Genomic DNA, 14773 nt, shown 5'->3' with positions numbered 1-14773 from the left:
ACAGGGCAGAGTAAAAAATAAAAATAATAATTCTGACTGTGACAGGGCAGAGTAAAAAATAAAAATAAAAATGTTGACAATCCAGTAATAATTTGTCTAGTTGTGTCGTCAAAGCAGCAGACTCCTTTCATATGTAGCCTTCAACTTGTTGGTTTTGTTCAAAGAAAGGGCCAGACTGTTGTGAGGGCTCAAAAAAATCTTTTAGAGAACGAGCTCTGCTGACTGGAGGAAAAATCGGAGAGAAAGGACATTCATGGCCTTGTACTCCTGTCAGTAGCCAGGTCTTTGCAGAAGAGGCGCTGCCTCAATATCAGTCCCCTGTGCCGTTTGCCCGGACTGAATTAGGATGCAGGGAAGGGATCTGGTACCTCGTAGTTCCTGCGATGAACACCTTACACCCAGGTCCTGTTTAAAATACACTCTTTTAGGACGGGAGGAGGAAGGAGCCAAGGAGAGTTGAGACAGTCATCGGAGCAAATGAAAGACATTATTTTGATAATGGGGTTGGAGCCAGTGCAGGTCCCTTTATATTGTGTGTGTGTGTATGTGTGACAGGTGGGAGGATGTGAAGGCCCCTTTGCCCCTCATGCTTAAGCCTGCCCTTTGATATGTTCCCCCATCATCCTGCTGCCTCTCTTTTCCTGGGGAACAGGCGAAGTGCACTGGCCGGATCATTATACATTAAACAGGCACGGGGGCTACTGCTTCGCACTGGCAATTAAATGGCACTGGCTGACACTGGGGCTTGCTGCGCCAGTGACCCCCTCCCACTCCCCCTCACGCCTACCCCAACACCGCCAGCTATTCTTACCTTTCAGATTGAGACGTAGGAGCCCCCGGGGTTGGGGGTCTCTACTGCGTCTCCGTCTCTGTGTTGGTTAAATTGGTCCAAGGCGCCGCTTGCTGCTGATGAGCCCGGGTGATGATGATGATGATGATGCCCCCACGCTTCAAAGGGATGGCCGTCATGTTTAAACCATAACCTGGGCCATGCGGTGGCAGCAGGGTGGAGGAGTGGGGGGGGGCGAAAGGAGCATGGAGGTGGCGAGGGGGACAGGGAGGAGTAGAGAAGAAGAAGAAGAAGAAGAGGAGGAGAAAAAAATAGATCTTGGAACAGAGGAAATTTTAACAAGTGCACAGCGAGAGAGGAGGGAAGGTGAACAGGGAGAGAGGAAACGGAGTGAGTGAAGAAAATGCGGCAGCCCTAATGATGGGCGATATGCAGCCACTGCTGCCGAGCTCCCCATCAACGGGATGACATGGCACAAACACCAATGTGTCAGTGATGAAGGGAGAAGAGGGGAAAGGAGAAAAAGAGGGAAAGAGTTTGAGGGGGGAGTGCACTGGCACTCCCCTGAGATGGCCTCCAACAGAAACTAGTTGTTCCTGGCAAGTTTATCCTCATCATTATATTCTGGCTCGGAGCCATGCAGCCAGACACAGCCGGATAATGAGCTGCTTTTAGAGGGGAAAAAAAGAGAAGAAGCATTATTCCTTCTTTCCCCCCCCCTCTCCTTCATCCTCCTCTCTTCTCTTGAATTTGTGTGTGGTCACGTGGAGCCGAGGCGCCGCGCTGTAAACATACGCGTACAGATAGATAGTGTACATGTTCAAATCATTTCATACGGAACAGCAGGGTCTTATGGCTGTTCTGCCAGCGAAACAAATTCATAAAACAAGAGGTTTCTGTTTTTTTCTCTATATGTGGAGCTGTGGTGACATGATGTGTATGGTGATAGGAGTGTAGAGGGATGAAGAGAAAAATGTCAGAGCTGCTGACTGTGCTGAATTGGGGGGGGGGGGGGGGGGGGGGGGGGGGGGGGGTGGGCATGTAGAGTATAGTACCTGGAGTGACACTGGACTTTGATAGAACATTTTAATCAAGTTTCAATCATCCTTGATCAAGCTTTTTTCGCGATCCGAAACCTTTTCATATCCGTAGATTGGCATTTGGATGAAAGGCCGAAAATTAAAAATAAAACTTGAAAGACTCTCCATTTGGAAACAATTTCCCCAGGTGACAATTATTTAGGGAAGGTATGAACGGTCTCCTTAAAAAACTTAATGTGAGATGCTTCTTTTAGATCTGAGCGTGTCAGCTTCGATTAAAAACTAGCTATGTCTGGCTTTTCCACAACAATGAACTGAAAAGTTTAAGGAGTTAAAACCCCTCGAGTCAAGAAATGTCGCCCATGTAAGAGGACGCTCTTCATAGATACTATTAATCTCAAAGAGGCTGTGATTAAATAAAGCACTCGGCTCAAGTGTTTAGGTTTTTGTAGATTCGAAAACAGCATTTGAGATGTAACCTTGTGCTCTTGCACTTTCCCAGTACCACACAATATAGATTTTTTTTCTTCAAATACTCTACCAATGGTTTTGCCATAATTTGATGTTGAACATGTCCAGGCTCGATTCTGTGCTCCGAATAAATTGTGTGACATTTGACCTGACACTCATTTTGAGAAAGTAGAATCAGTCTTAATTGGTTGTTAATAATAATAATAATAATGATAATAATAATGATAATAATACAGGAATCAGCCTTGGGACATTTTCATGTGGATGTTTGTGTGTGTGCATTGTATGTATTGTGGCTGATTCCATTTCTATGAAAGTAATTGGGGGGTAAAGAAGAAGAAGCACTTAATGCTCTGACATGTCATTGAAAGAAGGGAATTGGAATTTAGCCGCAGCTGCACAGTCCTGTGTATAAATGTGTTCCATCTTCTCATTTCACCCGTGTCCATTCTGACGATTTACACAGTCTTCTGTCCTCCAGGTTCCCCCCACACATGGTGCCCCCTCACCACAGTTTGCACACCACGGGCATCCCGCACCCCGCCATCGTCACACCCAACGTCAAGCAGGAATCCTCCCACAGTGACATCAGCTCTCTCAACTCGTGAGTAGACTTTCTCTTTGTCAGACGTGACATAGAACGACCTGTTGTTTGAAAGTGCTCACCTTCCTGTCCTATGGTCGCACCCCCCCCCCCCCCCACCCCACACACACACACACACACAACAGGAAACAGTCAGACGCTAAAAAGGAGGAGGAGAAGAAGAAGCAGGTCCACATAAAGAAGCCCCTGAACGCCTTCATGCTCTACATGAAGGAGATGCGAGCCAAGGTGGTGGCCGAGTGCACACTGAAGGAAAGTGCCGCCATAAACCAGATCCTGGGGCGGAGGGTAAGTCCGAGATACACACACACACACACACACACACACACACTGTAGTGGTCAAAGTGAAGTGATTTACACCTTGGATACGAGGTGAAAAGATTTAACAGTCTGATAGTGTGGCTCTCAAAGACCATGATTGAGATTGAGAAGGTGTTTTTGGTGACCCGATGGCCCGGTATTGCAGACTCAAGTCCAGCTCGCAAACCTGTTCATCCTCTGTTTTTCTCGTGTGCATGGTGAAAACCTCTCTTTGCGTTATCGTTTCCTCTCGCTGCACAGTGGCACGCCCTATCACGGGAGGAGCAGGCCAAGTACTACGAGCTGGCCAGGAAAGAACGACAGCTCCACATGCAGCTGTACCCGGGCTGGTCAGCACGAGACAACTATGTAAGTTTTTAAGTTTACAAGTCGTAACGGACGGACCCCCCCCCCCCCCCCCCCCCCCCCTTCCACTAGGTCACATGACCAGGACAACTGTAATGTTCTTCTGATGTAGATTTGAAACTGGACAAACTGCCTCGACCCGAGACCGTCTCGTAATGACATGAATGGAATATTTGCAACAAAGCCTGAGCATGACGTCGATCAGAGATCCCCTTGATGAAAACTTCTGTTGCGTCCTATATAGACACTTTGTTCTGGCGAATTCTCCTCAATTTGAATCCAGCTCTGGGATCAAGTTGACCAGTTGAGTCTTTTACGGGCAGCCGCCTTAGAGATGTCTCGTCTTACAAAACCAGAAGCCCGTCAAGATGTCTAGATGTTCACATAGAAGAGGAAAATAAGACAAAAGATTACAGAGGGGGGAAAAAGGGAGAAAAGAGTAGAAAAAGGGAGGGAGAAGTCGGGTTCTGGCCTGCAGTGGCTGTTACAAACCGGAGGGCAGAAACAGAAGACGAAAAGACAGAGAGGAGAACGAATGAATAAATAAGTAAACACAAAGATGAGTCCTATTCTCTGTTTCATGTTCTGGGCATTTTGCTATATAATAACTAAGGTTCCTGTCTGTGTCTGTTTTTTTTTCTTTCTATTTTTTTGGCGGCTAACCAACAGGGGAAAAGGAAGAAGAGAAAAAGGGAAAAGCAGCAAGCAGAGAGCAATGGTAAGTGAGCTGCAATTATCTCCCATATTAGAAGAGCCCCATCATGTGTCAGGCAGATGTGACATCTTGCAAGATAAAAGTCAAGCTAGTTTTTTTTTTTGTGTTATGGTTTTTATTTTGTGTGTGTGTATGTTATTGTGCCTGGCTTTTTTCTCTTTTTTTTTCTTCGGTATAGTGTGCTACCCAATGCAATATTTAAATAGTAGAGTTGCTTGTAATACCCCCCTTTCCCCATTTTCCCCAGCTTATAACAACTGAATATGCATGACCCCCCCCCCCCCCCCCCCCCCCCCCCCCCCCCCACACTCCTCCTCACCTCCCCCCTTGACACCCCCCCCCCCCTCCCCGTTTTGCCCCTTAGCGTTCTGGTATTGTGATATGTGTGTTTTGAGAATGTGAAGTTGAAGCATTGTGAGAGCCATTAACTTTGCCAGTATTGTGTATGTGGCCCTGTTTTATAATGCCTGTCCCCTGCAGATAGATTACTGCACTACTGTACTGTGTGTGTGTGTGTGTGTGTGTGTGTGTGTGTGTGTGTGTGTGTGTGTGTGTGTGTGTGTGTGTGTGTGTGTGTGTGTGTGTGTGTGTGTGTGTGTGTGTGTGTGTGTGTGTGTGTGTGTGTGTGTGTGTGACTGTGCATGTGTGTGCGCGTGCTTGTCCGGCTTGCTTGCTTCCATGCATGCTTTTATACCAACATAAGGAAAAGACAAATCACTTACATGTTAGAAATTAAGGAGGTTTGCTAATTCTATGATTTTTTTTTTTTTTAATGATTCATATTCTTCTGATCATATTGTGCGGAGCAATGCCGACCTGTGATTATGTATTTTGCGCTCGTTTGGTGACGGATCTCTTCTTGAAGGCCTCTCTATCTGTTCTTTTTTTTCAGAACACAGAGAATATTTTCCAAACCCTTGCCTTTCACTCCCTCCGATTACAGGTGCTAATGTCATTTTAAGTATTAAATCACTAACTTATTTTTTTCTTCTTCTTCTTCTTTAATTAATGTATATTCATTTATTTATCTATCTATCCATGAATGTGCAATATCAGGCAGGTGTAAACTTAAATCCTATATATTGAAATATGCTCTCTCTTTTTTTTTTGTTGCTTTCTTTGCTGCTTTCTTTTCTTAAAATGTTACTATTGTTTATTTGACTACAAGATAGATTATATTTCATTCAATTTACCTCCATTTACTCATGCTGCTGCTTAGTTTCCGTATTTTAGTGAAGTCAATATGCAGTATGCTGTCAGTGTCAATATATGATGATATGAAGGCAGATTATCATTGTGGAGTATGACCTGAAAAGATGATGTCAGGGTAAACCTCCTTAATCTATATGCTTCACTAGCTGCGCTTGTGCCTTTTCCTACAGGCCAGCATGAGTTTGGCCCACTCCCCCTTTTTTAAATCTGCCTCCGCTCAGACGAGGCCTGGACTCAAACATTCCGCCGAGGTCGCACTGCTCTGCCTCTAATGGTGACATGATTACCGTGTCGAGCTGAGCGAGTGACTGGCAGCTTTTCTGCAAGCGGCAGCCAATGCTGATGGAAAACAGTCCACTGTTTGAAGCCAGGCCTGAGGAGCAGATTCTTCGGGTTCCAGCCTTTTTATTATAATCCTTCCCCTGGCTGGGGCTGACTCGCCACCGTGCTGTTTTAGCAATCTGCTACTGCTGCCTAGCTCCACCACCTTGACCCTTTGTCTTCTTTTAGAAACCACAGTGCACCGATAACATCTAGCAGTACATTAATCCAATCTGCATTTTGCTGCCATATCGCTCCCGACCGAATAAGGCCCGTCTTTGTCTGCGAGCTTAAACTCGAGTCAGAATCCAGATTACACGACCGAAAGCGATTGTCTCCACATTAATATCGTAATTTGATCATTGCATGGATTTTTGATTGTCACTAATATCTGAAACACACTAATTGTGTTCAGTCCTATCTTGAGAAGGCACACTTGGGAATGGCTTTAAGGGGTTTTAGGGGGGTTTTTCTTGCACAATATGCCACTGCCAAGCTTCATAGATTCACTGTTATCTGTTTTTTCTCCTCATTTCTCTCCTCTTGATCTCCTGATTTTTATTTATTTTTTGGTACTATTCCTCCTCTCTGCTGGCTTCCCTTCCCTGTTGCGGCATCAGACCTGAGCGCTCCTAAGAAGTGTCGAGCGCGCTTTGGGCTTGATCAACAGAATAACTGGTGTGGCCCGTGCAGGTGTGTATGGTGTGTGCCTGCACAGGCCGGGGCCAGGTGAAGGCTGGGTAACTGTACGCTGGGACTTCCTCCTCTGCTCTATGCTGCTGCCTTTCCTTCCTCTTCTCTTCCCTTCCCCCTTCCCTTAGTCTGTCCCGCCAAAGCTATCGTGACCTCTCAGCTCCCTCCAGCCACGCCCTGCCGGTCTATCTGTAGGGCCCCACTTTTTGATTATTTTTATTTATTTTTTTTACCTCCTGTTTGGGAAGAAAGGTTTTTTTTAACAGCATATGCCAGAGTGTTTGTATGAATGGCGTCTGTGCGTATGTGTTGGTAAGGACATATTTCTGGGGTTACAGGGGTTTCATTGCAGGATGTACAGTACAATAAGCCTCACTGAGATTGGTCAGAACTCCTAAACTGGCAGGTCGGGGCTTGAAGGATCTGGAGCCTGATGGTTTGGTCAATGTGGAGGACATCCCAGTGTTGCCAGCCTAAACCTAAGTCCTGGCTATATGTTTTTGTCTGTGCAATGACGTGTCCATTTTCTTTTCTTTTTTTCCTTCCTTTTTTTTGTTTTTGTCTTTGTGTGTATGTTTGTGTCTACCTCTTTGGCTAACAGATGCAAATACCCCAAAGAAGTGTCGTGCCTTGTTCGGGCTTGACCAGCTGAGTTTATGGTGCAAACCATGCAGGTATAACTGCTGTAGTACCAATGGGAGGAAGACATCCACAAATCAGCGGCTTCTCTTCTCCTTGATTATTTTGCTCAGAACTCCCTCTTTAAGTCACGTTTCCATCAGTGTGGTAACCGATGGCAAACTCCTCCGCTCCGTTTCCTCACTGAAGGAGCTTCCTGCTGTAGATTCCCCTCGCAATTTCTCTTCGTTTAAACTTGGTTCAAGCCCAGTGGCAGAAAATGGATTTCTAAATAAGATTAGCGCATTTATCTCAACAACAGACAAAATATCTCGCCGCAAGATCGCGGTTTCCTAATGTAATTTGGAAGAAGAAGAAAAAAAGAACATTCTTACAATCTGACTCGTTATGATTGAAATCCATTTTCTCTCCAGGCCGTGGATAATTCCCTCCCATCTTAACTGTCATGTATGTTCTAATTGGCGCCCTTTGAATAACAATGTTATGCTTACAAATTTAGCCCTGCTTTCTCTGAGGGCCTGCTCAGTGACACTCTTTTCTGTGCCCTCTTCCTCCTCCCTCTCCACCTCTTCTTCCTCCAAACTCCTCTTCAATAACCCTTACTTAGTCCCTACCTGTTGTCTTTCTGTTCTGACACAAGCAGTCTTTGAATTGGGAATATTTTCATGGTAGGTATTTGTCTCTGCTAAGTAATACCCTTCTCTGTGTCTCTGGCTTGCACCACACCCTTCTCGCCCTTCTCTTCCTCCACACAACCCTTCGACACCGACCGTCGCGCCACATTGCCACCGCGGCCACACGTCTCAGGCGCGTTGTTAAAAAGCGTTTATATGGAACGAGCTGGAAACATTTAGTCAGATGATTGTCGTCGAATTAAGATGCTATCATCAGCGGTTTAGAAACCGATTTCAAAAGGTCTCAATCTCAAATGGATTAGATTTGCCACAACAGTTTAACACATTACGCATAGTGTCTTTGTATTAACTGAAACAAGTAGGTCATCGCACTCGCTCAGCTCTGCACAGATTGTTCGTGTTCCCGCTTATTTCCCCTTCCAGTCGACACGCGCATCATCAAAAAATGCCGCGTTATTCCTTAAACAATAAACACAGATCAGGAGACGGGAAAATAGTGATAATTCCGCCTTTGTTTTTAGGAGCCGAGAGGTTAAAAGTTCTCTCTGGGCTCCGTTTCCTCAAAGATCCATCTGGTGTAATTTCCCCCGAGACGGAGAAATCAATAACATACACAAGGCACATACTATGAATCGATATGTCTGTTAAAAAAATGGATATTAGCTCATTTGTTGCAGTTTGACAGACAGTTATCGAGAGCAAGATGCGCGTGTAGTGGCAAAACGATACCTTTTTACGCCCGGTCGATACGCCGCACCACCCAAAGCTACACAATCGGTGTAGGATGCACTCCAAAGCCTTATCCCCACTCTCTCCTAGACTTTTGTAGTGTTTCCATACACTCCGGTGTTGTGTGCTTGTACTGTCGAGCTTACCGGAAATGCATGCCTGTCTTCCAGCCTAGCATGTGATCACAGTTGCTGTGAATCCCTTTCCTTCCATGTGATTTGTTGCTGTCCCTCTTCTTTTTCATCCTCACTTATCTGCTCTCTCCATTTGTGTTCATGTAGAAATGTTCCCCTTGAGAATTACAGGAAAAGGTTGGATTTGGCAAATTATCTCAAACAGTAGATCAGCCTTACACGTTCCAAAAGCCATAATCTTATTATTATTATTTTTTTTTTAACTCCTTCGTCATCTTTTTTTACCTCTTCCCTGTCCCTGTGAGTCTTAAACACCAGTACTCTGTGGCCTTTGGGCATCCTTGTGATAAGAGTGAAAAGCTGAGAGAGGGGTCACTGCCAGGGTCAGGGTAAAGATGAGGTGGGCAGAGATTCCCCCTTAACCAAATCTGAACACAGCCCTCGCAGAAGAGTCACCACGGATAAATGCAAAGCCCCCCCCCCCCCTTCCCTCCCATGTTCATTCATTGGGTTCCACTGAGCGCAGCGGGCCTGGCCCCGGGACTCAGCAGGCAGGGGGAGGGTCCCGACCCCAGGCAGGAATGCGAACATGATGTCTTGACCCCTCACACACACTTGTGTCTGTGGGGCAGATGCAGGGTAGAGTGGATGTTGTTGACTTATTTTTCGCCCCGTCTTGCATCCAAAACTTTGTCCCCTCAGGAGAAGAGAGAGTAGAGTCAGATGGAAGTCGAGGAGCGAGACAGGTCCGGTAACCTCATGTTGCTGGAGAGAACAGGCTGATCCCCAGCTGTTGCTCTGCCCCAAAGAAAGGCTTGCGTTTTACATCCAGAGAGCAATCACTACCACATCTAATCCGCTCCATTGTGTCCATCATCTTCATCTCCGTGTGCTTCACATTTCCCTGCTGCTTCCTGTGCGGGTGCCTCACCTGTGATCTCTCCTGCGTGTCTGTCCTGTCTGGTGGTTTAGTATTTGTAAACCGTCACTTCTACCACTTTTTCTTCTTAGCACGGGGTTCTATACAGCTACTTAAAAGCACCTGGGAAATACGATCCGTTGTGTAAAAGCCACTTTGGAAATAACGGTTCTCCTCAATTTTAAGAGGCAAAGGTGCATTTACGTCAGCAACCGTGCTAAGAGGCGTTGCAGTTTGAAGGTGTGATGTTAAAAGACGTTCTCTCTCTCTCGCCTTGTCCCTCAGGAGAAAAAAAAAGTGCATTCGCTACATCCAAGGTGAAGGCAGCTGTGCCAGTCCTCCCTCTACGGACGGAAGCTTACTAGACTCCCCCCCATCCTCCCCCTCCTCGGTGGTTCCCTCCCCCTCCTCAAAAGAGTCCAAACCTCAGACTGAACAAATGCAACCTCTCTCACTGACTATGAAACCGGCCCACCAGCCACTCCACCACCCGCACCTCCTGGCTGGGCCTCCACCGCCATCTTTGGTTCAGCTGGAAAACTCTGCCGCAGCTCGCAAAACGCCCGGCGGCGCCTCCTCCCACAACGGAGCCCTGGAGCACGGCGACGTCTCGTCCTCGCGGCAGCCGGGCTCCTCTGTGGCGTCCTCAATGGCCCGGCCCTCGGCATTGCTGTGTCATTCCCACTCGCTCCTCTCCTCCACGGCCCCCCAGCCTCTGTCGCTAGTGACCAAGTCTATAGAATAGTCTACCCTATTCTTTCTTCTCCTCTTTTTTCTCGCTCTGCTCGCTCTCTCTCACACACACACACACTCACACACACACACACACACACACACACAGACAAACCTTTCGAGGCCCTCTCTCTGCTATATCTCACTTGCCGTCAGTTCTTTTTTCCGTTTATGTTCCTGTGCCGTACGGCTTTTAAACTTTTAGTTTTTGTTTTATTAAGGTTCATTGGTCAATATTTGACCCGTCATTATCAAAAAATTCTAATTATTATAAAGAAAATGATACAATGAGCTGTAGTATAGCTTTGTGAATCTGCCAAAATTTTTATGAATTTTTTTTTTTGTAGTGTTAAAACAGTGCAAACTGGGGAAAAAAAACCCACCACCTAGTTCCACTTCAAAAAGTTTTAAAAGACGGATATAAAACGGTAGGCTAGATTGTTCAATGAGCCCTTTTCTCGACAGAGTTGGTTCTACTTCTTTATTTGTATTAAATACGAGCTTGCGAACCAATCATTTGACATCTGTTCAAAATCTACGAGGGCACGAGGCTAGCGGTGACACCTCTCCGAGGAACAACTTTAATTGTGATGTTACTTGTTCTTGTTTAAATGTACAGAATAATGGGGGGGGAGGGGTTACTGTGTTAAATATGCATTCTTCCACTGCGTTGTCTTTTTCTTTGTTGTTTACCTTTGGGGTGGAGTCAGGCAAGTTGGGTGGGCTTGAGGGGGCGGTCGGGGTGGGAGGGTTGGGGGGGTTATTAAAAGTCAAAATGTCACAACGCTAGGACCAGTAGTATTTATTGCTTTAGAGATTGCTTGTCGTATCTTGTATGTGTCTCTTTTGGACGTTTTTGTTTTTTTTCCCGTTTTTGTTTTTTTTTCTTAATACATTGTACAAATATTTTTTCTTAAGGTAAGCGACTTATATATGAATGATCCATTTTTACAAGGAGGTTTTAAGAGGCAAAAATTGTTTTTTGTTATTGATTTCTTTCCTTGCTGAAAACCTGGATTCCACTCAGTGTACTGTGTAGATCTCATGAACAGAAGTATGCACAACTTCATTTCAAGAAATGCGTCTATAAGCCATTTTACAAGAAAAAAAAAAGAAGAAAAGAAAACTTGAAGCAAGAGACAGTGGGTACCATGTCTTCAGTAGTCAGAAAAGTGTCTGAAGCCCTTCTTTTTTATTGCACAGTCACATCTCTCCGACTGTAGATTCGTGTACAGATTTTTCCGTGCCAAAATTTGTGATAATTTTCTCTGCCCCTCCAACCATGCTGTAGGGATCTCTCTCAATTCTTTTTTGTTTTGTTTTGTTGTTGTTTGGGTTTTTTTTTTAATTTCGATACCATTCTTTGCTGTGACGTTACATAGATTGCTATGTATGTAGTATAAATGTTGCTATAACAAATGTGTTTGGTAGCAAATTGTCAAATATTAAAATTTAAACTTAACAAAAAGACGGACATCATACTGTATAAACCCACAAGGGCCAAATTATGTATATTAGGAGGTTCATAAAAAAACTATTAAATACAAAAAAATACACAAACTGCCACTTTTAAGTACACTACTACATATAGGTAGATAGAAAAAATAGGCATGTTGATGTTGCAAGAGGCTGTAAAAAAAAGCTACAAGAGAATCATCCACTCGGTGCCATTGTAGTTGACATGACGCGACTGTAATCTGTCGATTTCTTCTCTGGTTTATTAAGATGCTAATGATAAATAGTTTGAATGTTTCCTTAACGGCTGTGATGTTCCTGTTCTATTTTATGCTCTTATCTTTTTGTTTGTTTGTTTTTTCCTGTTATTTTAAGTGGTTCCAGAACCATGTTTTTTTGTAATGAATAAATGTTTATGCTGTACAGTCTCTGTAGCATGCAGTTCTGTATTAATAAAAGCAACTTAGTATGTGCACATCTGTGTCTCGCTTTCATTCCGACATCCGGCGGCAGGTGCAGCGACTTTAGAAAGTGTTTAAGAAGCTGCTCTTCAGCTTCAGCTCCTCCACAGATATCGTGGAGGCTATTTTTAAAAATATGTAAATACAGTTTCAAGAAATAGAAATAACAGTAAAATAATAAAAAAAAAAGCGGGAGACATTGTTACTCATCTAAGCCCCAGCGGAGAGCAGGAAATTATCCAAGATATGTAATCTGCGACTAAATTGATCCTTACATAAATTCCAGAAAACAAACTAACACAATGCTACATTAGTGGACAATTAGATCAAACGTACAGTCTTTTGGATCATCATATCTACGGATTAGTTTCAAATTAAGGATAATCAAGCAACCTACGGTAATAAGTGAGTCAACTCATTCTAAAAGGCTCACCACTTCCCACTTGTCATTATAGAGAGTTATATTTAGTTGATCACTTGAACTGCAATAACTCACCTTAAAGGCCGAGATGACGTGGAACATTTAACTGCTCATCGGCTTTAACAGATTGTGTGTCCTGTTTTAGGGGAGACGTTTGCCGACAGGGAAAATACTTATATATATCTAATTATAAACTGACAGATTGCCTTGTTTAGAGCAGATCTGTCTTGTATCCAGATATTAACATTGACCAGAAAGTGTCTGGCTCTGATCAGGCAGACGAGCCCTACTTTCACACCGAGAATCTAAATACCGATGAACACAAGATCACATATCAAGAGAGAAAGAAAGATCAAGGTTTGTGTTTGGTAGCCGCCTTTGTCAGGTACGGGTTCAACATGCAGTAAACGTACAGGCACATTGTGCAATTCGTATGTTTTCCAGGATTGTTTTTCCATTCATGCAGTATATAGGCACATTTAATAGCTGCACCATGTCGTCACATATCTTCAGCTGTCTGAATCCCCCAAAAATGATTTTAGTGCCGAGTGTTACGAGAAGCTCAGATAAGATACAGTATGGAGAATACATTTGACCTATATATTTAAAGTGGAGAGTGCAAAACAATACAAACTGTATGGAGAGGATTTAAGAACCACGCAGGAAATACAGGAGGGTGAAAAAAGGCCTGATTCCTAACACCTAATAAGACAAATCCTCTTTCGCCCACATTGTCTGAGCACAATCGGCCATATCTGTATGTCTCACGTCAAAAATATGGTAAACTTTGTTTAAAAAGTCTCCAGTTCAGTTCCGTTCTGGAGCCGATAGACACTCTGACGTGACTTACTGAAGTTTCTTAAGCTGCTCTCAGTGATGCATTCAAGACCGGACGTTTTCCTGAACTTCTCTGCCAATATCGCTCTGGACATTTTCCACAACTTTCCCTTCCAGCCCCCAGTTCAAATGAACGAAATGACAACACGGCAGGACAATCTCCGGGAGATTCACCGCCCCCCCTCGCCGTAATCCCGGACAATGTCCTGCTGCGTTTGTCACATGTTAGCCGCAAATTCAAAGTCAAAATGTCCGCACACAATTTTCCTGTTCACGTCTGAAAAAAGCTTTGGACGCGGCGAAACCCTGCTGACAGAAAGGGGCTCGGGCATCACTGTTTGTACCGTGGTTGCCCATTCGCAGCACTCTGACATCGACATGAGGTGGCCCTCGACACGTCGAACACTTCGCACGTCGCCGGATGTCTTTTCATCGCCGCGATTTCATTTTGCGTTGGGTTAGTGAGGTGTTTTCCTGTCGTTTCATCCGTGGAATGCCGTCGCCCAAGCATTTCATCTCCTCCAGCGGCGCCCTATCGGCGCAGTCGTGTCAGGAATTCCAGTGTACACAGTCAAAGCAGCCTGTGTTGTTGAGCTTGGTCTCGGTGTGTACATGCTCGCGAGCGAGTGCAGATTTTCCCGTGGATTCATTCTGTGCTCTGAGGAGAGCAGCATTGATTTCTCGTCCTGCTTTCAAAAAATCTACAAAATAGCCGTGCAAACTGCGAGAAAGTACAAAGGTGTAGCTGAATAAAAACGGCATGCGTGTTGCACTTGAACATGGCCGTAATGTATAGATTGTCCTTCACTGAATGGCAAGCGGAAGAAGAACTGAAAGCAGGGGGCTGGGCTCAGTTGTGATCCAGCAAACGCGGGCCTCTTCTTTGTTCCCTTTTGAATGTGTACAGTGTGCACACTTAATGCATCCGTGTGGGCTATACCCTTGAACCGCACGACTAGCGGCGAACAACATGGACGCACATGTGACGGTTCTGTTACATTTCAATAAGGAGGGAACTCTTTGTATACCTGAGTAAAGAAATTACATTTTTTGATGTCGCTGTGGCATGGCGGAACAATGTTGAAGGCCATCGCTGTAGGCGAGCATACAAATCCATAAAACGATGCAAAACATTAAATAGGTCCCCTAGGTTACAACTAACAGAACACAAACAGATATTGTTTTCGGATGTTGTTGTTGTTGTTGTTGTTGTTGTGTTTGTTTTTCCAGGAGAGCGATGTCACCTTTACCGCTGATCCTAATCACAGTGGTAGATTGAAAGGCGGAAGAAATGGCCGC

The 14773-nt window shown here is 44.7% G+C and overlaps 1 protein-coding gene across 34 annotated transcripts in view; it reads left to right on the top strand.

The window, feature by feature from the left end:
* The window catches only part of tcf7l2 (transcription factor 7 like 2), an 89945-nt gene extending 77715 nt beyond the window's left edge, over positions 1–12230 (top strand). For 3 of the 34 annotated variants that reach the window (XM_035613238.2, XM_035613233.2, XM_035613223.2), the window contains 7 exons: positions 2783–2905; positions 3031–3193; positions 3467–3574; positions 4241–4289; positions 5179–5229; positions 6440–6512; positions 9854–12230. In XM_035613238.2, the coding sequence (XP_035469131.1) occupies positions 2783–2905; positions 3031–3193; positions 3467–3574; positions 4241–4289; positions 5179–5229; positions 6440–6512; positions 9854–10313 (1027 nt within the window). In that variant the 3' untranslated portion in view covers positions 10314–12230. Of the gene's footprint in view, positions 1–2767; positions 2906–3030; positions 3194–3466; positions 3575–4225; positions 4290–5178; positions 5230–6439; positions 6513–7113; positions 7187–7758; positions 7821–9853 lie in introns of those variants that run through there. The other 31 variants (XM_035613237.2, XM_035613226.2, XM_035613217.2 and 28 more) reach the window with 23 other exon arrangements.
* Positions 12231–14773: the final 2543 nt, after the last annotated feature.

Source organism: Scophthalmus maximus, chromosome 16, assembly GCF_022379125.1.
Source record: "Scophthalmus maximus strain ysfricsl-2021 chromosome 16, ASM2237912v1, whole genome shotgun sequence".
Lineage (NCBI taxonomy): Eukaryota > Metazoa > Chordata > Actinopteri > Pleuronectiformes > Scophthalmidae > Scophthalmus > Scophthalmus maximus.
The sequence above is the reverse complement of the archived record's forward strand: the minus strand, read 5'-3'. Positions and strand labels throughout refer to the sequence as shown.